Consider the following 23620-nt stretch of genomic DNA (forward strand, 5'->3'; position numbering starts at 1 on the left):
ACAGATTTGGACCAGAAGGTGGAGCTGAAGAGGATCTGACCTGCTCTGGTCCAACACTGTGTTTTGTCTATTTTCCTCTGAACGCAGCACAAAGACTTGAAACTAAAGATTAAAACTGAAGAGTCATTAGAAAAACCCACTTTTCCGTCCCAGCTCTGTGAGGTGTAAGATTAGGTAGGTTTTCCCATAGACCTCAATACAATCCTCCTCCTTTTTACACTTACAGTTGTGTCGTCTCCTGTTTGTTATCTGACAGCATGCAGATTTTAGGCTTTTCTCTTCTCAGACCTGCAGTTCGAATCCATTTTCATGACCGGGGCTCTTATTCTGAAGGCGCCGCCGGAAGTGTTTCCATGCCCTCAGCAGAACTTGACTTCTGTGATCCGGATTAGTTGAATCTCAGCTGCTCAGTTTGTTCCTCAGCTGACTCCGCGGACTGAAGTTTTTTCTCTCCAGAACAACAAGCTGACACCGTTTATTTGTTTGTTTGTTGTTTATTGGTGTTATTTGTTTATTCAAGTCGGATTGTGTGTCTGCGCCGGCGGGAGCTGCTGTCTGATGCGGACAGGTGATGGATGCCAGCGGGGTCCAAGGTGAGAGGCTGGAAAAGTTTGGGTTTGTCAGAAATAAGAGGAAAAAATGCGCATTAAAGTTGTTGCTGCTGTTAAAATCTGAGAGGATCCGGACTGGGAGTCTGCTGGTCCTCCTCTGGTTCTCCTCTGGTCCTCCTCTGGTTTTCCTCTGGTTCTCCTCTGGTTCTCCTCTGGTCCTCCTCTGGTCCTCCTCTGGTTTTCCTCTGGTTCTCCTCTGGTTCTCCTCTGGTTCTCCTCTGGTCCTCCTCTGGTTCTCCTCTGGTTCTCCTCTGGTCCTCCTCTGGTTTTCCTCTGGTTCTCCTCTGGTTCTCCTCTGGTCCTCCTCTGGTCCTCCTCTGGTTCTCCTCTGGTCCTCCTCTGGTTCTCCTCTAGTCCTCCTCTGGTTTTCCTCTGGTCCTCCTCTGGTTCTCCTCTGGTCCTCCTCTGGTCCTCCTCTGGTTCTCCTCTGGTCCTCCTCTGGTTCTCCTCTAGTCCTCCTCTGGTTTTCCTCTGGTCCTCCTCTGGTTCTCCTCTGGTCCTCCTCTGGTTCTCCTCTAGTCCTCCTCTGGTTTTCCTCTGGTCCTCCTCTGGTTCTCCTCTGGTCCTCCTCTGGTTCTCCTCTGGTTTTCCTCTGGTCCTCCTCTGGTTTTCCTCTGGTCCTCCTCTGGTTCTCCTCTGGTTTTCCTCTGGTTCTCCTCTGGTTCTCCTCTGGTCCTCCTCTGGTTCTCCTCTGGTCCTCCTCTGGTTCTCCTCTAGTCCTCCTCTGGTTTTCCTCTGGTCCTCCTCTGGTTCTCCTCTGGTCCTCCTCTGGTTCTCCTCTGGTCCTCCTCTGGTTCTCCTCTAGTCCTCCTCTGGTTTTCCTCTGGTCCTCCTCTGGTTCTCCTCTGGTTTTCCTCTGGTTCTCCTCTGGTTCTCCTCTGGTTCTCCTCTGGTCCTCCTCTGGTCCTCCTCTGGTTCTCCTCTGGTTCTCCTCTGGTCCTCCTCTGGTCCTCCTCTGGTTTCCTCTGGTTCTCCTCTGGTCCTCCTCTGGTTCTCCTCTGGTTCTCCTCTGGTCCACATTATTTATCTCTGAACAGAATCAGGCCCTGAAGCAAACAGACACTCAGAAATAAGACTTTTATTGCAGCTCAGTGAGTCACAAGTTCGCCTGAGAGTGACTTATATAGCCCGCAAATACACACACTGACATAAACACACACACACACACACACACACACACAGGCCTCTGGTAAGAGTGTGTCATTATAGCTGCTGAGCTGCTTGTTTCTGAAGTGAACTGTACGTTCAGATGAAAAAGCTGAAGTCTGAGTCGCCTCGTGTTCACCTCAGACGGCTGAACCGTCCCAGATCCAACATGATTGAAGAAATCATCAGCTCCAGCTTTAAACCTGCTGATGAACAGAAGGAAGTAAAGATGGTTCGATGGATTTAAGAAGGAAAAGTCAGGAAAGCCAAAGAACTGGGTTTGTTTGGGCCGCCGTCCAATCAGAGCTGGAATGGAAAAGTACTGTAGAAGTAAATGAACCCCCCTTCAGACAGGACGGGGGGACGCTGATGAGTTTTTGTGGATTGAAAAATATAAAAGATGGATGTTAGAATAGGAATTTTCACAAGGTCGGAAAAGTTCACCTGATTTAAAATTTGGTTTTCTGTTGTGTCCAGCTGAGGGCGTGAACTGGGAAGTATCCGCACTCTACGTGAAAACAAAGTATCGTCTGCAAAGAGAAACGCTTCATGGCCACTCGTGTTATCGATCAGGAAACAACCGGCTCAGTCAGCAGAGTTCACTGGCTGACACTGCTGAGAGTTAGTGAGGATTAAAACTGGGCAGAATAAATAAAATAATTCATCTAAAATCACAAAAGAAAATCTGCCCCCAGAGAAAGGATCAATAAGAAACAATTTTCTTTTCTATCACAGCTCACAAACTAGTTTAATCTGTAAAATTGCAGTAAAATATTTAGGATGAGCTGAAAAGTTGGCAGTTAATGTAGGAAAAAAATAATGTGAAGGTAAAAAAATTTGACATGAATGAATAAGAGAGAAGTGAAATAACAGCTGAAGGGCTGCCAGGCGACTTGAGGCGGTCGGCGTCGGAGGAATGTGGTTCTGCGACAGTCGAGGGACAATAATGATGTTGCTCGGGTGATGTTTGTTCTGCTGCTTTGTTCTGTCACTAATCACGGCGTTTCTGCCGGCACGATGCTGCCCTGCTGGTTCCACGAGGTCCTTCAACGTGTGTGCTCATGCATGAGTAAGACTTTGATGCTGCTCCCTCCGCCGTGAGCTCCGCAGCAGATCACGTAAACTGATCAAAACAGCAGAATGCAGAAGACAGATGGCGCTAAGAACCGAACAGAAGCCCCCTAAAACAAAAACATTTAGACTTTCATTTGATAAAATTATATTTTGAAAATCTTAAACGAATCGTACAGATAATCTGAGCTCTGACTCTGATTCATGAACAGCGGTTTTGTTGGTGTTTCAGTTCATCTGAAGTTTTTCTCCTCATCCCAAATAATTGAACTTTAAATAACTTTAATTAACTTTGACAGCCAGCAATTTAGAAAACGATCTCCACCCAAATTCAACTTAGTCTGTTAACCTGAGAAGGCAGTTTTCATCTCCATCCATCCATCCATCTATTGTCTGTGCTTCTTATCTGTCGGGGGGGCTGAAGTTCATCCCAGGTGGCATTGGGTGAGGGTGGGGTTCACTTCTGGTTCCTACTGGAGACCTAAATCACACATTTGATTATCACTTTTAAAAAAGATTCCCCTCAAACAGGTGAAATAGTGCTTTTTTTTGGGGGGGGGGGGGGGGGGGGGGGGGGGGGGGGGGGTATGTGATAATAAACAGCAGTGTGTGAGTTCACAGCGATGAGGTCACTCAGAAAATGTTCCAAACAACCGGCACCGATAACGGAGAGAGTTTCAGAGAGTTTCTTTGTGGAGGCAGAAATGCCTGCTGGGTAAAAAAAAAGGTTCAACGGGACAGAATCAGAGTAAAGCAAAGACAAAGGAGAGTGAGAGTGTGTGTCTGTTGTGTGTTGAGGGTGGGATGATTTGTGCTCTTGGAAAAAGCTCTGCAGCTCCCAGGAATGGATGAGTCACACACTGTAACACACACACACACACACACACACACACACACTTGGCCTGTCTGCAGTGGTCAGGTTTGTTGATAAAGCTCCTGTGTGTCTGATTTGTGTCTCCTCACAGACGGTTAGTTGTGAGTCCAACTGAACGCGGCTCGGTGTGCGAGTCCTGCTCTCTGATGGATCACCAGAAAACAGCTCGCTCTTTTGCTGCTGGGGTCTGTTTTCCTGCCGGTGCACGTTCAGCACTGAAGCAATCACAGATGTTACGTAATTTTCCTCAGGCATTTGTGTTTTCGGTGGTTTTTCTGGCTCCACCCGGTCCGACTTACATCAAGGTGGGAGGGGTGGAGCAGCTGAGGACGTCCGTGCGTTAAGATGGATAGCTGCGTGCACAGCTTTGGGAGAATGACATCACCGCTGAGTAGGAAAGACAAAAATACCCCCCCTGCAGCTTCTGGCTCTTCTTTTTATGAACTTTTCATGGAAATGTAAACAGAAACAGTTTGGGCCAGACAGAGACAGCACATCTTAGAAACACTTCCTGATGAGTTTTCTCCACCTCATGTCGTGTTGCAGGATTAAAGTCTGTAAATAATATTGTGGTTGTGTTGGCAGGCATCTGCAACTGCGACATTTGATTTTCATTAAAGTTTGAATGATAATTTTTGGATTTTGTTTTCACCGAAAAACATAAAAAATGGTGATGTGATTTTTTTTGGGGTATTAAAACAAACAAAACTTGCAGCTCCTCCACTTTGGATATTGTGCTTGGCCACGTTTGGTTTGAATTAAATTTGGTCCAATCAGGAGAGAATAAAAAGATGAACAAGAGAAGTTTAAGTAAGACCAAATTTTCAAAATCTTCTAAACCAAAATGATGAAAAACTGTTTGATCAGTGAGAAGGAACTTCTGATTGGAGACGATCTGGCGCTGCAGAGGCGGGTTGTGTTGCTTTGAGACGTGATTGGCTGAAGGCCACCGCGTCAGGCTGTGATTGGTCGAAAACGGGCGGCTTTTATAGACGGCAGGAAGAAGGCGAGCACGAGGGGAGGACATGGTTCCTGACTGAACTCTCACTAAGTCTCATCTCGCAGACCTTTTGTCTGGGCGTGCGTGATGTTCTCCCAAAATGCAGCGCCCAAAGTAACATCCAGCTAACCCCAAGTTTGCAAACACTTCGATGTAAAACCGGAATACCGACAGAATTTGCTGACAGTTCAGCGTGTAACGTCCACAGAAAAGAACGAGTTGATGCGTCTGCTAATCAAATCTTCAGTCAGATCTGGTCCTGTCTGAGGCCAGAGGGGCTCCAGAGCCCGGCGGAGCGGTTGGGAGGTGATGTCACCTTCTGGGTGGTGTCATGTCGGGCCTCATTTGTTCCTTCGATGGTTGAGTCATCATGAAACACAATAAGTCAGTGGGCTAAAAAAAAAAAAAAAATCAGCTTGAGTGATGAAAAGAAAAGAAAGAAGGAAACAACCTTCGTGGGAATACAAGTCCCAGAAGGCATCGCTGTGAGAGCCGCCAATCACAGCCACGTTGCCGTGCAGCTCGTAGCGAAGGTGTGTGCGTTTCCTCCCTCAGGTGAGGTGACGCAGGGCAGGAAACAGATCCACTGTGTGCTTCCTCTCAGTCGACTTCTCCCCCGTCTCGTGTGATGCGATCCTGTAACCCCATCCAGCCGGCAGATTTTCAGAGCTCTTTATCTGCGTCTCCTCGTGTCCATGATGTTGAGATCAGGACTCTCTTTCCTCTGGTGTTTGTTAGTGCTCGCCGTCCTGCTGCAGAATAGAATCGTAAGCGCAGTTCTGCTTATGTGCTTTAACCAAACTGTGATATTTCCTGCTGCCACATCTAATCTCCCTCCTGGTTTCTTCACTGGCAGTTCTTGTTGAGAACAGGTGCGGCCTTTTTTGAAATGTGGCCAAAATGGCCGGAGGAGAGGAGTACTTCCTGTGGGGCACTCTGTCAATCACACTGTAGCCACGCCCCCTTTGTGGTCTGTTTTTCCACTAAAAGATGAACACCATGATGCATTGAAGACGACAGGAAACTAGAGATGTGTGTGTACACACAAGGGGAAACATTTGCGATGAGGTAATAAAGCCAGTGAAAATAGTCATTTCCTCTGACTTTCCCATCAGCTTCCCCCTTCTGTCTGCATCCATTTTTATTTTTAGTGGATTTTTAATTTGGTGCAGTCGCTGCCCTTGACCTTTTGGCTGTACCGACCAACAGAAACCACAGGGAGGAGCTCTGGTCCAATGCCAAACCCGATCCACAAGTACCAAACTGAGCGGGGGTCTGGTTCCTGGTTCAGGAGTTCAGTTCCATTTCTATTTGATCACTGAAGAGATCCAGAAGCAACAAATGGGTTTCTGTAGTTTTCGTCCTCATTCGTCCTGCTCACAGACCTCAGAACAGATCTGCACATCAGTGACCATCATAAAATCAAAATAAATCAAAATCAGAGTAAAACTCACGAGAAAACATTTTGATATATTTCCTTTCTATTGTGATGAAGTTTCTTAAAAATAGCAATAAATAATAAAAGCAGACAGAGCTGTGATACAGTTCAAAGACACACAAATAAACTTTAAAATGAATGCTGTGGGTTTTATTTTAACAGAAACTAATCTTGTGTCTTTTTTTCTTGTGCTTCAGTGATATTTTGAGATTTTATTGCTCGTATAATTTGAAGATTGAAATTGAGGATTGATAATCTAATCTTCCTTCTCGTCTGTTTTTATTACCCTCCTTCCTCTACCTTCCCTCCGTTGTCTCCTTTTGCTTCCTGCATTCCTCCCTTCCTCCCTTCCTCCTTTTCCTCCATCCTTACATCCTTCCATCAGGTCGAACCTGCAGAAGAAAACTTCCTCCTTCGCTCTTCTCTCCTGACAGTTGGTCCCTCAGAGGGGTAAGAACGAATCTTCAACAACGTCCAGTCACATCGAAACACACACACACACACACAACATCAGATTTGATCATAGTTAGGTTTCATTAACAAACTGTATCTTGGAAAGCAGCACTGAACGTATAAGAGGAGGTCGACTGTCAAGTTAAAAATCTGTGTAGATGGCAATAATTAAATTTTTTGTGAAAAAGCACATTGGTTACTTTTTAAGGTCAAAAACAATGAACTTCAGTTTCATATGCTGTAATGACTCCAGGAGGGTTCGTCCTCATCTACAGAAAATCTTCTGATAATTTTTGTGGAAACTGCAGGAACTCATTGTTGGACAGCACGGAGGTGCGATGTTAGTGCTCTTCCTGCGTCTGTGTCGGTTCCTCCACGTTCTGCAGCTTTGGGATCAGCCCTCCGCTGCCAAATCAATCTTTCTCACTAGGATATAAATCCAATGTAAATAAAAATAGCGTATTTCAGTTTTAAGAACTTAATATGTAGATTCTTATGGATTAAATCCAGTCGTGGAGCTGAATGAGCCGGTCCTGGAGTCAACATCCAGACAAAGTGCTCTATGATCAGAGATCATCTGAAGAGTGGAACCCACGGAAGTTAAAGTCACAGAAAATACTGATTAGGTTTTGTTTTTGTTGTTGTTGTTGCACTGTTTATGAAGTAATTATTAATTAAAGCCTGAAAGCTTCTAACCTTTGCACAGAGCTCTTTGGTTAAAGAGATCTTTGCCATCCGTCGGGCTCATGAAGCTGAAAGTGATGAAATGAGACTCAGTGTCTCAGTGTCTCCTGCAGCCCCTAATTATAGACGTCTGTTTCCCCCGACGACCGTCACTTCCTGTTTGTCCAATGGGAACCAAGTGGACACACAAACACACACACACACACACATTGTGAAGGGTTCCTGTTCCTGAGGGTCTGTAGATCTACTAAGACTGTGACCCGATGAGGTGAAGGAGGAGGAAGGAGAGCGGTGGGCAGAAGGAGGCAGAAAACAGGAGAAGAGCGATGTGACTGAGCAGAAGGAGAAATACGGCTGCAGAGGCGGACTTGGAGAACAGAAAGGAGCGCTGATGTGACTCTGTGGGGGGGGGGGGGGCCTTAATCTGAGACCTGAACTGATGATGGGCTGCTGTCTGTTTGTTTACTATCGGGTGAGTTGGAGTCTGTGTGCGTTCCTTTCAGTGATGAATGAGGCTGGAACCTGCAGAACCTTCTTCTTCTTCTTCTTCTTCTTCGTCTTCTTCTTCTTGTTGCTTCATATTGAGGGTTTATGTCCATCCTTAGTCCGGTGCGTCCTTAGCGTCCGCTGAAAGTGTCTCTTGTGTCCACGAGCTGCTGTGGCCGTCCACGTCTTTTTGTGGTAGTTATACTGATCAGTGTGACATGTTGATGATCATGGACGCCGCAGAGATAAGATAAGTGGAGACTGACAAGCAAACAAAGCAGCAAACAAAAAGAAAAGGCAGTTCTTTACCACACTTTTCATTTTGACCTAAAAATACTTATTTGTCACTTCCTGTCCAGAGAGATTCCTTTGCAAACTGATGAGGAGATAAATTCCTGATTGTTGAGTTTGTTGAAGATGAATCTCTGTGTAAAGTGTTCGATGGTAAATGAGCCCAAACAGACAGACTGAAGAGACAAACTGATGACGCCGTGATCTATCAGTCCTTTTTTCTAAATGCAAATTAGTTGTTTTTGGAGAATGAAATAGTCAAATCATGCAGGATCTATTTCTAAATGTCATTCTCTGTGTAGAAATTCAGGCAGAAGCTGTAAATCCCGGATCAGTCAACTCTTCATCATTATTTATTAAGATTTGTTGGCCGTCATTGTTAATTTAGGTTGCCGTACAGGGAGATGTGATTTTTGAAGGAAAACCCTTATATGGATGAGAGAAACAGGCCCCTCCTCCTCCTCTTTGGTTTCCATAGCGACAGGGAGTTAAAGGTAAAGTCTGAACAGTTATATAACATCCGGACAACAGCAAAGTCTCAACACAATGCTGAACAAACAGCAGACTTCCTGCCATTGTTACACTCAGCTACACTGATCACACATCCTCCGCTCTTCCTCCTCTTCCTCATCCTCATCCTCCTCTTCCTCCTCTTCCTCCTCATCCTTCTTGTCTCTTCTTCCTCCTCTCTTTCTCTCCCACCCTCTTACTTCATCCTTCTCCTCTCCTCTCCTCTCCTCTCCTTCTCCTCCTCCTCCTCCTCTCCTCTCCCCTCCTCTCTTCCTCCTCCTCCTCTCCTCTCCTCTCCCCTCCTCTCCTCCTCCTCCTCCTCTCCTCTCCTCTTCTCCTCCTCTCCTCTCCTCTCCTCCTCCCCTCCTCTCCTCTCCTCTCCTCTCCTCTCCTCCTCTCCTCCTCCCCTCCTCTCCTCCTCCTCCTCCTCTCCTCTCCTCTTCTCCTCCTCTCCTCTCCTCCTCCTCCTCCTCCTCTCCTCTCCTCTCCTCTCCCTCCTCTCCTCCTCCCCTCCTCTCCTCCTCCTCCTCCTCCTCCTCCCTCTTCTCCTCCTCTCCTCTCCCTCCTCCTCCTCCTCCTCCTCCTCCTCTCCTCTCCTCTCCTCCTCTCCTCCTCCCCTCCTCCCCTCCTCCTCTCCTCTCCTCTCCTCTTCCTCTCCTCCTCTCCTCCTCTCCCCCTCCTCCTCTCCTCTTCCTCTCCTCTCTTCCTCCTCCCCTCCTCTCCCTTATTCCTATCCTGTCCTCCTCCTCCTCCTCTCCTCCTCCCCTCCTCTCCCCCCCCTCTCCTCTCCTCCTCTCCTCCTCCCCTCCTCCTCTCCTCTTCCTCCTCCTCTTCTCCCTCCTCTCCTCTCCCTCTCCTCCTCCTCTCCTCCTCCCCTCCTCCTCTCTCCTCCTCCCTCCTCCTCTCCTCTCCTCTCCTCCTCCTCCTCCTCCTACTCTTCTCCTCTCCTCTCCTTACCTCTCCTCCTCCCCTCCTCCTCTCCCCTCCTCTCCTCCTCCTCTCCTCTCCTCCTCCTCTCCTCCTCCCCTCCTCCTCTCTCCTCCTCCCCTCCTCCTCTCCTCTCCTATCCTCCTCCCCTCCTCCTCTCCTCTCCACCTCCCCTCCTCTCCTCTCCTCTTCCTCTCCTCCCCTCCTCCTCCTCCTCTCCTCTCCTCTCTCCTCACCCTTTTGTCCTCATTGACCTGTCTCATCAGGTGTTTGTGTTATTTCTTCCTGTTGTTGTCCTCATGATTGTGTGAATTGTTTTGTTCATTTTCATGCAGCACCACCTGCAAAGCTTCCCACCAGACAAACACCAAAAAACAAAAACATGATAACATTATCACTGAGTGCTGAGTCACCACTTTGTGTACTTGTACTTCATTGGAGTATTAATATATACAGTATATAGAGTATCCCACTGCATTTCTGAGGAAAATCCTTTTCTTTATAGCCACATATGTGTTTTTCTATAAACATACTCTATGTAAATATCATCAGCATCAGCAGTCAGTTCACTTTTCTGCTAATTAATTTCCAGACAGTCTGATCCAGGTGAGATGATACTTAAAAGATGGAGTGACACGATACGAGTTATATTTTTAAAAAATGAATCGCAGCCCCGGTTGTGGCAGCAAACTTGATTGAAACAGAGCGTGAAGCTGCAGGTCAGCAGGTCGTCATTAATGGGTTTGTCACTGCAAATGAAGCGTCATTGTATTTATTTAGTATTTATTTATTTATTTTTTTTGTTTTTTTGGATGGGAGTCATGTGATTCTGAGTGTTCAGCTTGTAAATTAGCCACATCACACATCACATTGTCGGCTATCTGAGGCCAGAAGAACTCTGACCTGCTCTGTGGAGCCGTTATTTAAACAGTTAGCATTATATTTTACTGAGGAAGACGTCAAACTACAGGTCGTGCAGTAAGTGAGAAGTAGGGCCATCTTCCCATAGACTTCAATACAATCTGACCTCTTTTTACAGCCGGAGGAGTCGCCCCCTGATGGCCGGTAGATAGAATGCAGGTTTAGAGCGCTGACTTCAGTTTGTAACTCCCATGTCAGCGTCATTGTGTTGTTTTGTGCGTTGCAGAAAAAGAGGAAGCAGGCGAGCAGAGATGCCGACTCCCTCAGTCTCTGCAGTCTGGACATCAACGTAAGTTCAGCTTCTTTAAACTAACTTAAACTAACTCCTGTCGTGTTCTCAACTTCAGCTCCACAAAAACAACAGCCTCAGTGTTCGTTGGGTGTATGTGGATGTTGTTCATTCAAAAAATTTAAAAATCTGACTTTCTTTCTGAGAAGATTTTACATCAAGCCTTAAAACTTAAAACCCACTTTTGTGATCTATTGTGTTACATAAAAACACAAATCCTGCTTCCAGTCATGATACTTAAAGTTAAAGTTAGGGTTGACCTAACGTGACCTCTGTAGACGAGCTGGCCAGCACACAATATAACAGAGATATTTATTTCACAAGACTGAAAATCTTCAAGCGTAATTCTGTAACATGGTTGATGCAGAATGCGGATGTCTAATTGTTTGATTGTCACGGTAACATTTTTGTGTGTTTCTGTGGTCATTTTGTTGTCAGATGTGGCACTGGACACACCACAGTGACTCGGTTAGCAGGCTAACATCAGAAGAAGAGGAGAAATAAGATAAAGCAAAGCAAAGCGAATTAAATACTTGTAACGGCCGTCGACAGCTGTAGCGCCTGGCGATTAAAGGACCTTTCCACTAGTTTGGCAAATAAACTATAAATATTAATGCTGTCGCTCTCACAACAAATAGCTAATGATCATCTCACTCTCAGCCTGTAAAGCGCTTTGAACCCCAACCTGTTCAAACGTTATTTTGATGCACAGGAGAAGACAACGAGCTCAGGCAGCTACATATAACAGCAGTATTCATATTTTGCTGCTCATTTATTGTTACACTCACAGTTATTACATTCTGCTGTGAAAAAGGAATGCTGACGAAGAGAAATGTCGTTGTACAGCAATCTGCAATGACAATAAGGAGTCTGTCTATCAAGTTATAAATATCTGAGGTCATTATAATGACAATAGCAATCATAGAAAAAACAAAAACTATACATAAATCTGTTTCTCTGTAACTGTGGATTATTGTTCACTCGGCCCCTCAGGGGGCCTCGGCCCTCACTTTGGACCCCCTGTCTGTTTTTAGCCCTCTGCCAGCAGCCCGTTCCTTCCCGGGCGTTTCCCTCCCGCCTCAGTCGAACACAGGATGTCCACCCTGCTCGCTTCAGTCCTCTGTGACAAACAGAGCCAAACACACCGTCTGTTTCATGAAGGCTCAGGCCGACGTTGGCAGAAAGTGGAGCTGGAATAAATGACCCCATTGTTTCTCTGCTTTTGCTCCCCGTGGCTCCGTGAGTCACATACAGTCACATTGTGCTTTTACTGAAAATCCACGACCCGCGGACCATTTTATCTGATTTATGGGTCGAAGGTTTCATATTTTTGAAATAAAACAATTTAGTTGTGGAGCAACGCTGTCTCTGCCTGGAGTGGAGGTGAACGAAGTCAGATTAAATCATGCTTAATTCTTTTATAGGTGAAGTTTTTCGCTCGTCCGTAATACGCAGTGTCATTAACAAAAACACAGTTCTGAGGTATTTCTGATTTACTTGTGTAGTTTAATTAAGAAATATTTCCCTTTTTATTCCATTACATTAATGAACTTTACCAGCTGTGATTAACACATCATTATGATCCAGCCATGTGACACTAACAGTACTGATACTAACAGTACTCTTCTTTATTGATCAATCTGCTCACTAATAGATCAATCGTCCATCACATCAATTTTTTTTTTTCTCTGTTATGAGTGCATTATATAGAGAGTATTTTATTGACCTTTGAAAAGACGCACTGGAAAATCTAAACAGAGTACAAACAGACTATAGAAGGTATAAAGTAAAAAACAGTTAAAGACAACTAAGTAGATCGTCAAAACAGTTGGAATAAGTTTCTGAAACATCGATAAGCTGAGTGGTTGAAGGAAAGATATGAAACATTCAGGTTTCTGTTTCTGTCGAAGTGATTATTGACTCTGTGTGCTCGGCCTTTTGTGGGCTCAGATGGTGGGTCATCAGTTGATTGATTGATTTGGTTCAGTGAGCCAAGATTAGAAAGCTGTTTATTTGGACCGGAAGACTTCTGCTTTGGCAGAATAAAGACAGGGAGGTTTGTTTTCTTCGACAGTTTGAAGTGATGTCATTTGATAGAAACCTGTTTTCAATATTTCATGGTGATTTCACGATTAGGTTTCAGGTTTTGGTGTTGCTTCGCTGGCGGACGCTGTAATTTTCCCATCAATGTTTTTGACTTTAACACATATGGTGTGATGCAAAATATAAAAAAAAAAAAATCAGACTATGTGTTTGTGAAGAGCTGGAATAAAAATGATGCGTCAACAAAGACCTGCCCTTCCGTTCGAATCGACTCATGCTTCACATCTCTAATGAATCTGAAGATGTCACTCTGATCCTCTGTGTGCTTTCACCGTTCTGATAAAATTAGTCTTTTCTTGGAGCGCCAGTTGACCGTGGTCGTGTCTGGGCGTCCACGTCCTACCGTCCCATTTACAGACAATGGAGTTGAGTCAGGGAGGCGACTATTGTCAGCTGAACATGAGGCGTGTTTCTTGACAGGTCAGAGGTCAGCCTTGATGCCCTGACTCATATTTTACAAAGGAAATCATGGAAACATATTTAAAAAATCCTTTATTTTCCACTGATCCAGGACCTCTTTCTTTATATTGACTTTTATCACTTTAAATAATATTATTATTATTTATTCCCTGCAGTTTCAGCATTTATTATTGTAACTTATTATTACCTCTGTTATCAGTTATCTATATTATCCTTGCCTTCATGTCTTACAATGTCTGAGCAGTGAAAATAATAAATTTAACTAACAAAAAAAAAAACAAAAAAAAAAAACCTTCATATTCTGGGATCTAAATAAAATGATCCATATTGTTTAAACTTTATTTTCTAAAGTTGTTTTCAGAAAAAAAGTTGCTTTAATGTGCTGCTCATGTAGAAATAAATAATGAAGTTATTATTTTCAGCTGTGAGTTTTAGCCCTGATATATTCTGATGTTGCCCTCAGATGGGAGCTCAGCCCACAGTTACCCCATGAGTAATACACACAAACACACTCAGTAATTAACTTGAGAACAACTGGAAAACCAGGACGGAGCGTTTGGCCGCCTGCAGGCAGCTCTCCTCAATAATTAGAGCTCAGATTGACATTGATCGAGGACGAACTGGGCGGTGAACTCCCAGCAACACCAGCAGTCCCAGAATCAGCTCCAGTATCGGCTGAGAGTTGCTGCTTCGCTCATGTTGCTTGTAAATCCTGTGATGAGACTGAAACACGAGACGTTACGTCAGAGCAAAGCCAGCACACACAGCAGAGAGCAGTATAAAGTACATTTTACCACAAACACCTGCTTTTTATTTCCTAAACTCAAATTTTTAGCAAACTTTATTTGGACAGCAGAAAATTATGGCTTTGCTTGGGATTTTTTTTTCCAGCAGCAGGATGGACTGAGTTAAAATAAACTTCAGTGCGTACTCATGGGGACAGAACGTTTCTCCCAGTTTGTCACATTGATGTGTTTTTAATAGTTATATGTAACAATGGAGCTTTAATGCAGAGGGGAAAAAGACATTTGAGGATGTGACACTTTTTAAAAGGAGCAGTTTTGGAGCTTTGGGGTTTGTTAATAACTTAATTTTATTGTTAATGCAAAAGCTCAGAATAGTGGGTGGTTGGAATAAAGAGAAAGAGAGGAAGGAAGTGAAATGAGTGATGGGATGAGCGAACCAGTGAACAAGTGAGTCAGATAGAGAGAGAGAAAGTGCATGAACAAGCTGAGGGGAGTCAGAAGGACGACCATCACAGCTGAGAGAGAAACTCTGAGCAGGAATTTAAAGAAGAAGAAGAAAGTCCAGAGCTCTGGATCCAGAACCAGAGACCGGCTGGTGTTGATTGGCTGCTCTTCTTGCTCTGTAAGATTCACACTTTCTCTTGACGTCTTACCGCCTTCGTCTGATCGTTCACACCTGGACGCTGTCTTGGCTCTGGGAGCGGTCCAGATCCCGTGCTGGGCTCTGGTGCGAGCAGTATGGTGGCGGGGCAGAGCCCCGTCATCCTGCTGGTGCAGCACTTTAAGTCTGGATGTTCTGTGGAGCTCAGCAACAGGAAAGGCAAGATGGGAAAAGAGGTGGAGGTAAGACGGACGGAACGCCCACAACAGAAATGAGTTCAGGTGTTTTAGTTGTTGGAGGAGAAATTGGTGATTTTCTGTTGTATTTTCATCATTACGATCTTCAGTCTTTAAGTGAGTCTGATTTAAACGCTTTTCATTTGACGTTATTGATATAAATGTCCTGAACGTCCTGATGTTCCCTAATGTTGTCTGATTTAGTGAAATTTGATCTAATGTACTGTCGAGGAGGACTCATGAGTTGACAAACTTTGGTCGTAATGAGCTGGACTGTTAGTTTTTTTGTTGTTGCTCATATTGATCAGTCAGAAAATACTGATTGTTATTGAATTCCAAAGCACTTTTCACTTTTGAATCTGTTTGTGTGTAAACTCAAACTTTTTGGGGACTTTTCTTTGGTGACTCGGACCCGGAGCAGAGACTCAAGGCCCGGCTCGGACTGGAGCTTTGGTGACTTGACTTGACAAAGATCTCTAATGAATGTTCTGAGTGGAGAAGGCTCAATCAAAGCTGTTAGTCCATGTTAATCTTCTTTATTAATCAATATTAATATTAATGTCAAGTTTTATTTCATATCAACTTCAATTATTAGATAATCATTTTGGCTTCTTTCAGTGTAGTTTATGTTTTCTAATTAATATCCAGTCAGTTGTTGACCAACTGCACTGAATCGATCTTTGTCAGGTCGAATCAGTCGAATCGCCGTCACACAGAAACACCAACAACATGTCCAATGGAAAGTTGTGGAGCACATAAAGAGAAAATGTTTAGTCTTCACTTCTCTTTAATGAACACAACATCATCACAAATGAGAGAAGACGCTCTTTACACTTAAAATGTTCAATATATTTCAATATTTCAGAGACTCATCAGACCAACATCTACAACTGCACACATCGACTCCGTCTTAGTTTTAGATAATTAGTCTCCAAGAGAGTGAAACAGGAAAATGTGTAGACCAATTCAGGACATGAGCAGAAGCTGAGAGGTAAACTCTTGACTCAGAGCAACTGAGGACAAAAAGAAAGAGCAAAGAAATCGTCCATCAGAGGTTGAGTTATTTTTGGTCGACCAATTCCTGACCGAGCGCTGATGGAAAAAAGATTTGATGGTTCCTGTATTCCAGCAGGTCAGCTGACGGTGTGCTGCAGGGCAGGCTGAAGATATACAAACACACATTGATTTATTGTGAGTCTGTATCCAGGACAAGCTGCTGATTTTCATACCCAGAGATGGACTGATATCTGTGCGTGTGTGTGTGTTTTGGCAGAGAGGTAACGTGTTTGAATCACACTATTGTTTTACATGCAGTATATCAACAAAACAGAGGGAGCTTTCCCGAAAACTACTACAACACACACACACACGCACACACACGACTGTTCAACAACCTCAGACTGCACATCAGTGTTCAGACTGGCTAGATTAATTCTTTCCCAAACATTTCATCAACAAATCAGTGAGTCCAGGTTTTCTAGGAACTGTGACTCAGACTGAGATACAGACACACTTTTTTTTTTCAGATGATCTAATGTAAACTTCTTTGGTGTTTGTTGTTATTGCCTGGACTGAACAGGCATTCATAAGCTGCCTGGTTGGACACGGACAATGGAGCAGAAAAAAATACGAGGACGGAGAAACATACCAGAAATGTGTCCTTTGCAGAAGGCTTGCACCTTTTAAAGGTCAATGTTGACTCTGTGGTCTGCGCCTGGGGATTTCAAACGAAGTGTGTTCATAAATTCACAAACAAAAAACGCTATCATGGCAGGATTTAGATGGCATCAACACCAGCTCTGCCACCTGGAGGTCATGTGAAAGTCAACTGAGCATCATAGACGCCATTCCTGTAGTTTCTGTGTGATGGTGTGGACCTAAAAAGCCTTTTCTCCTGCAGGAGCCCAGCACCAAGCGCAGTAAGCCCGTGTCCAGGGTGACGTCTCTGGCCAGCCTGCTGCCGCCGGTCAAGACCACACCGCTGAAGAGGATTGGCCAGACGCTGCAGGTGAGAACAGCACGGTGCTGACTTCATCCAAAATTTATGCATAATGCAGATTTTGTTGTGCTTTCATTGACCCAAATATTTTTGAAGCCAGTTAGTCGCAGTCTATTTACGTCACATTCATTCACACCAGAAGGGACTCTCCTAATTAGAGAAGCCCGGATTTATGTTGTTTTTGATTCACGGACATCAGCCATCGACCTGATCGATCTCCCTCATAAACATTTTGTAGTTGTTGCTGACATTAAGTCATTGATTTGATTTGTGTTGCTCATTTTTTTTGTGCAGCCTCTTTAGATTTTGTTTTATCTTGACTGCTGATCATTTTTCAAACTGAAGCCAGTAAAAACTAAGACAGATCTGTTGTCGTCCATTTTTATCTGACCATAACAAATTCATTAACATTCACCAACTCGTGGCCAGAACTAGTTTTTTTTTTTCTTTTTGTTTTCACCAACTTCCTGGAAAAGACTGTTTAGAACAGCTGATGCAGAAAAGGCAGGAAACCTTGAACCTTCTCTCTGTCTCTGCAGCGCTCCATCAGTTTTCGGAATGAGTGTCGACCAGAGAGAGCCCTTCCTCCTCCTCCTCTTCCTCCTTCCTCCTCCTCGACGATGAAGACGCGAGTTATCTCAGCGACCGTCTGCAGCCCCTCGTCCTCCATGTCGTTGGCCCGGGGCTCCACGGCAGCAGCAGCAGCGGCCGCCAAACGGCGGGACAGCAAGCTTTGGAGTGAGACGTTTGATGTCCGACTGGGGGCGACACAACCTCTGAGCCCGAAAGAGATAAAACGACAAGAGGTGAGACAAACGCTAACACGTCTGGTGACTGCAGGAACATTACTTTGTTTTTTATTTCGTCCTAACTTTACGTGAACGCACTCTGTCTCCCTGCAGGCCATATTTGAGCTGGCTCAGGGCGAGCAGGACTTAGTGGAGGATCTGAAGCTGGCTAAGAAGGTAGACTGTCAGCTTTATTCATCCTCGGAGGACGAACGAATGCCGACTCCAGCAGGGATTTTAGAGTGCTGCTGTTTTCTAAGTGCTCTCCTTTGTCTGTGCAGGCCTACCACGACCCGATGCTGAAGCTGTCAATCATGACCGAGCAGGAACTGAACCAGATCTTTGGCACTCTGGACTCGCTGATACCTCTGCATGAAGGTAAGACGGAGCCGCTCGTGTCCATCAGAGCTCACAGCTTCTCTTTACCTTGATCTGACGACAGGAACGTGTGAATGAGCTCCAGGTCAGATCTGGGGTTCGTCTCTTTCACTACTTTTTCCACATTCTGCAGTAAATTTTGAGGATAAAATAAAACATCGGTTTCATGAGTGCTGTCTTTCTAAGAGTAATATGAACTGACTCATTTTCCGAGGTTGCCGCTCTCTCTGATTTTCTGATTGCCACTAAGAAGACATAATGCCGTCCTTGTGTCTTCTTTGAGGCGGCTCCTCATCTCGTTTTAAAACCGTCTGTCCCTCCTCAGACCTGCTGAGCCGCCTCGGAGACGCCAGAAAACCTGACGGGTCCACAGAGCACGTTGGACACATCCTGACTGACTGGGTGAGGCCTTTTCTTCACATTATAAGAGATGAAGTGTCTGTCCCTTAGTCTCAGAACTCTGCAGTAACCAGGTCTCTGTCCTCCTGTCCCCCTGCAGCTGCCCTGTCTGTCCTCCTATACCCCGTACTGTAGTAACCAAGTGAAGGCCAAGGCCTTGTTGGACCAGAAGAAGCAGGATCGGCGGGTCCAGGACTTCTTGCAGCGCTGCCTCATGTCGCCCTTCAGCAGGAAGTTGGACCTGTGGAACTTTTTGGACATTCCCCGCAGCCGGCTGGTGAAATACCCGCTGCTGCTCAGGGAGATCCTGAAGCACACTCCTAATGACCACCCGGACCGGCAGCACCTGGACGAGGCGGTGAGGAAAAGCAGCCCTTCGTGTCTGGTTTATTGATTTAAATTTAAATTGTGGTATCATGACCCTGAAAATTCAGTCTTGGTGTTGATCCTGAAATGTCTGCAAATGATTCCTTGTTTTTATTTATGAATCTGCCCATCAGGCTTCACTTTTACCAGACTCGGGGACAGTAATAAATGATGGACGACAAGGACGACATTATGTCTTTTTGTCTGTACTTTTCATCACTGGCACGGAGTTTGTGTGCGTTTCTTAATGAAAACAGAGACCAGGGGATGTGAGCTGATCTGAGCCTGGTGTTGGACGCTGGTCCACATTCAATGGATTGGATTAGATTAAAGGAGATCAGATGTGTCCATGTGGAGTTAGACTCTGTCTGTTTGCTCCCCAGATGCTGATGGTTCAGAGTGTGGTGGCCGACATCAACAGGCGGACGGGGGAGTCGGAGTGTCAGTACTATAAGGACCGCCTGTCGTACACAGAGGACGGACAGAGGGACGACCTGATCGACCGGTCCAGGACGCTCAGCTGCCACGGAGAACTGAAGAACAACAGAGGACTCGTCAGTATTTATTCATTTTCTCCCTCTCTTTAATTTAGAGGATTCACATTGTGCTTTGACACACCGCTGATCTGTCCCTTTCCAGAAACTTCACGTTTTCCTGTTCCAGGACGTCCTGGTCATCACCAGGTCCGTCACGCTGAACGACCAGCCAGTCAGCTACCAGCTCTGCCGTCAACCAATACCCATCCGGCAGCTCGACCTGGAGGACCTATTAGACGGAGAGATGAGAGTGGGCGGGTCCATCAGAGGCGCCTTTAGCAACAACGAGCGCAGTAAGTGCTTAATAAATATCACAGATGCAACAAAGACAGAAACATTTCTTGTTAACAAGAGGAAATGGACAATTCACTCACTCTTTTTTACTGTGAAGTACCAAAATACATTTTTGTGTACTTTCGGTTTGATAGAATTCAACATCAGTGCTTGAAATCATAAAAATACATGTAAAACCTGCAGCCACAGACATCTAATATAGCCCTCCTCATCTCCTGCTGCCGCTCTCCTCCTCACAGCCAAGAACTTCTTCCGGGTTTCGCTCCGTAATGGAGGTCCGCTGCAGAGCCACTGCTTTCAGGCCAGCGACGCCTTCAACAAACAGCAGTGGATTAACTGCATCCGACAAGCCAAAGAGGCCGCAGCACAGAGTGGAGACTTCCCACCGCAGACACAACAGTGTCTAGAGAAAGAGCTGGGCCAACAGATCAGGCCGCTTGGTGGGACGACTCCCAGTTTACGAGGAGATTCGGGGATTGGAGATGAAAAGGGAATGTGGGCGGGGGAGGAAACTGGTCTGGGTATGGATGGAAAGGAAGATCTTAATTCAGGTGATGAGGCTGAGGTGGGTTCTACTGGAGAGACATTGGCAGGTGTGGACCAGGCTCTGGATACTGGAGCAGGTTTTGAATTAAATGGTGAGACAGAGACCAGGGAGATGGAGACAGGCCAGAGTCTCTATGCTGAGACAGGATCCAGAGCAGACCGGACAGCCGATGGAGGAGAGAGAGAGACTCTCAGCACAGGTGGCGACGATGCTCCGACCGCCCTCCTCCCCCCTGCTTCTCCCACCCAACAGCGGGCGGAGCAAGAGGTAGAGGGAGGTAGGAGCTGCGTCGAAGAGGAAGTGGAGGAGGAGGTCTGCATGGACACTAGCAATGTGGACTCGGAGGAGGGTGAGGAGCTGATCCTCAGGTGCTGATATGGGACCAAACCAAAAGAAGGACTGACACAATGTCATTAAACCGCTAAAGGAAATCTAACACACTGTGACTGCTGTATCCTGTCTGCTGGTAACCAGGGTAACCGCTGCAATCCAGGTCACCACGACAACCTTCTTCACCCAACCCACCCAACCCGCACTGACCACACGTAGCTGTGGTCTATATACGGATGCTTTGTTGAAAGCTGGGTATCGATGGTGCCCCCTTTCACTCCACTGAAGGTCTTTCCACATAGATACATGAAAACAAACAAGAAAAAAATTCTCTTCAAAGCCAACATGAGCTCACTCTCCCACATCTTGCACTACACCAGCTTTGGACAAGGATTTTTCTGTCTTTGCATATTTGCATAATAGTGTTGCCTCTTAATTAAATCCACAATTCTTAGTTGTTTGGACTGTCCAAGCTTCAGAACAGAGTGCGTGATCACTATTTGGCACCAAAAATATGTTGTTTGCATCTTGTGTATTAACATTAACATGCATGAGCTCAGATATTATGTAATACCTATTTTTGCTGATGGTTTCAAGCTGTTGGCACTGACATCTGACCACGCTAACAAAGTCCAGAAAAGCAAGGAAATGCATTCAGCACATCTCTCAGACCTCAAGAACTCCAGAGAAAATAATATGTTTACATAAAAACTCCATGGGGATGGGAAAGTCACAGCTCTCAGAATTCAACTGAAGTCACTGGTTGGCAATTAAAGTCCTTTAAACCTTAATCCTTATCAGTGAATCAGCACTCCATGCTAATTCATGTCTGTTGTAGAGATTTGGCAGATCCAAACAGACAGATAAGAGCCATTAGAAATGTCATCAAACTTGAATCTCCAGGAACTCTGTTTTTTTTTTTCAGGCTCCACTGAAGGATTACATTCTCCACTTTCTAAAACTCATCATTTTTAAATCACTTGTCAGGAAACTCTCACGTTCTCACGAGTATCAGAGCTTTAAATGACTCAGCCTTCTGTGGAAAAAATGTTCACGTATAACTGCTCTGCAGCAGGAAATACATTTTAAGCGGAACCAGGTTTCAGTGATCACAGTAAGTGTGATGACAAGCGAAGGGTGTGTATGTTGTTTTGTGTAGGTTTTCCTCTCAACACAGCAACAAGTCCAATCTCTGACAGCCGCTATTGTGTCTAACCATGACCTTTGTGTTTCTGTGAAAGACCTTTAATAACTTATGGCCTCAACTTGCATAAAAAAATATTAATTAACATTAAATGCAACAAGCTTAAAGTATAATACATTTTTAGTGATTCCAGTTGCAGCAGGCAGCTGTTTTCATACAACCAGTGGAAGCAACTTGACCTGCACCAAAGGGCAGACAGGACATTTGGTAACTTAGCTGAGACCAAATCCATGCAAAAAGAAAAGTGACTATTGGCCTTACACACATGAGATGGACACAATCGTGACTCGGCCTGATTGAGTTGGAGTTGGCACTGGCTGCAGAAAATAAAACAACAAAAAATGTTGGTGGGGAATATTTTTGCAGGAATATGCTCCATAAATGCTCTTGAACAAAACCTTTAGCAGCCAAATGCAGTTTGCGTACATTAGATTGTTGTAAATCTTGAAGGCAATCATCTAGTTTTGACCATTTAGCCCATTACAAATTGCAATACGGTTGAAATTGCATCAGCTTAAGGTGCTTTTATAAAGCAGCTGATGTGTTTTGTTGTGGGAATCAGAGAAGTCCTGAAGGAGGAGCTTGTTGTGTATGTATTGTATAAAGAATGTAAATGAAGTCTGTATATGAATGTAGGAATAAAGCCAGCCACGTGTGTGTTTGTTTGTTACTTATGTGTGTCCTTACACATTGCATGTTAAATCTGGCAATGCCTAGACAATCAGGTTGGTATTGTAAATGACCGTTGTTAAGATAGTTGTGACGGTGATGATGATGATGGATTAAAACTACCAGACTACTACCAAACGTTTAAAAGCAGGTTATTTGCACAACTCAGAGAGGACTAAAGATACACCAGACAAAGCTTCTGCTGTAACGTGTGTATTGTCACAAGACCAAAGCACCAATAAATAGTTTTGAAAGAAGCCTGTCGTTGAATGGTTGAATGGTTATTGGTGGCTGTAAAGAATATGTTGGCATCTTTAAATCTAAATTTTAAAGGTATTTCTCCTAGAAATGGGGTTTTGAAATGTATCAATATTAACAGTAATAACAAAGTTAAATAGCACATATTGTTAACTATGACACACTTTAACAGACTCTTCAGGATATGTCTTAGGTATTTTCATGAAACAACTTATGGGAAAGTAGAAATGGACAAGGACAAGTCAATCAATCAAGCTTTATTCATATAGCACTTTTCATACAATAAATGGTAGCACGGAGATGTAGACATTTATACACTCACACACACACACACACACACACAGCCAAAGTAACAAGAACAAGAGCTTTACTGAGGAGGCGCCATCATATGTAAGAAAACACTAGAGGAAAGATAAAAACGCAAAGTGAAGTTTGAAGAAATAAAATAAGTAACAGATGGTAAAAACAACAAAAAATAAAAAGGAAAGAATTATTCACTCAAAACAACAAATGTTACTGTGAAAATAACTAACGTGTGCAGCTGCATGCTGTCTGAAACTTCTGTGTAGCAATACTTCCCTGTCAGTCAACATAACCTGAGCCTGGGGAAGATGTGCCCTCTGACCATCCATGTAGGGATTTATTTAAAATGATCTGGAACAGGAATGTGGTAAAAAGCCCTTTATATCACTGTTGTGCAGAACTCTGTGACACTGTGCGCATGTTTTGTCTCTTATATTGCACGACATACACATTCCTTCCAACCAATCAGTGGTCTTTGTGTGTTTACTAAATTATTGTTGTTCAGGGTGCTTTTAGTTTAAAACTTCCACAACAAAATTTAAGAAAGCCTTTTCCATAAATTAAAAAAGACACAACCCGTTCAGAAAACAGATTGGCAGATAAAAGTTTGGGGGGAAACAGCCTCAGGTGAGCAGCCTACGAAGGACTCAAGGTTAAAAAGGGCAGAGCTTTCCACACAGAATAGACAGACCAGAACTGAATCCAGCAAGTGAGTCTGGTCCAGAACAGGCTCGGGCTTTTG

The 23620-nt window shown here is 44.6% G+C and overlaps 1 protein-coding gene across 6 annotated transcripts; it reads left to right on the forward strand.

Moving 5' to 3' along the window:
* Positions 1-406: 406 nt before the first annotated feature.
* Positions 407-22547, forward strand: arhgef3 (Rho guanine nucleotide exchange factor (GEF) 3). 6 transcript variants are annotated; one of them, XM_029502619.1, is made up of 12 exons: positions 407-593; positions 6526-6590; positions 10639-10701; positions 16708-16815; positions 17346-17612; positions 17709-17771; positions 17876-17972; positions 18298-18374; positions 18472-18729; positions 19121-19291; positions 19377-19566; positions 19807-22547. In XM_029502619.1, exons 1-12 carry the CDS (start codon positions 572-574, stop codon positions 20487-20489), a joined length of 2064 nt encoding a protein of 687 aa, XP_029358479.1. In that variant the 5' UTR covers positions 407-571; the 3' UTR covers positions 20490-22547. The 6 variants fall into 6 exon arrangements, with proteins under 6 accessions (XP_029358479.1, XP_029358483.1, XP_029358484.1 ...); XM_029502623.1 differs by lacking the exon at positions 10639-10701; XM_029502624.1 differs by lacking the exon at positions 6526-6590.
* Positions 22548-23620: the final 1073 nt, after the last annotated feature.

The sequence above is a fragment of the Echeneis naucrates genome, chromosome 5 (assembly GCF_900963305.1).
Source record: "Echeneis naucrates chromosome 5, fEcheNa1.1, whole genome shotgun sequence".
Lineage (NCBI taxonomy): Eukaryota > Metazoa > Chordata > Actinopteri > Carangiformes > Echeneidae > Echeneis > Echeneis naucrates.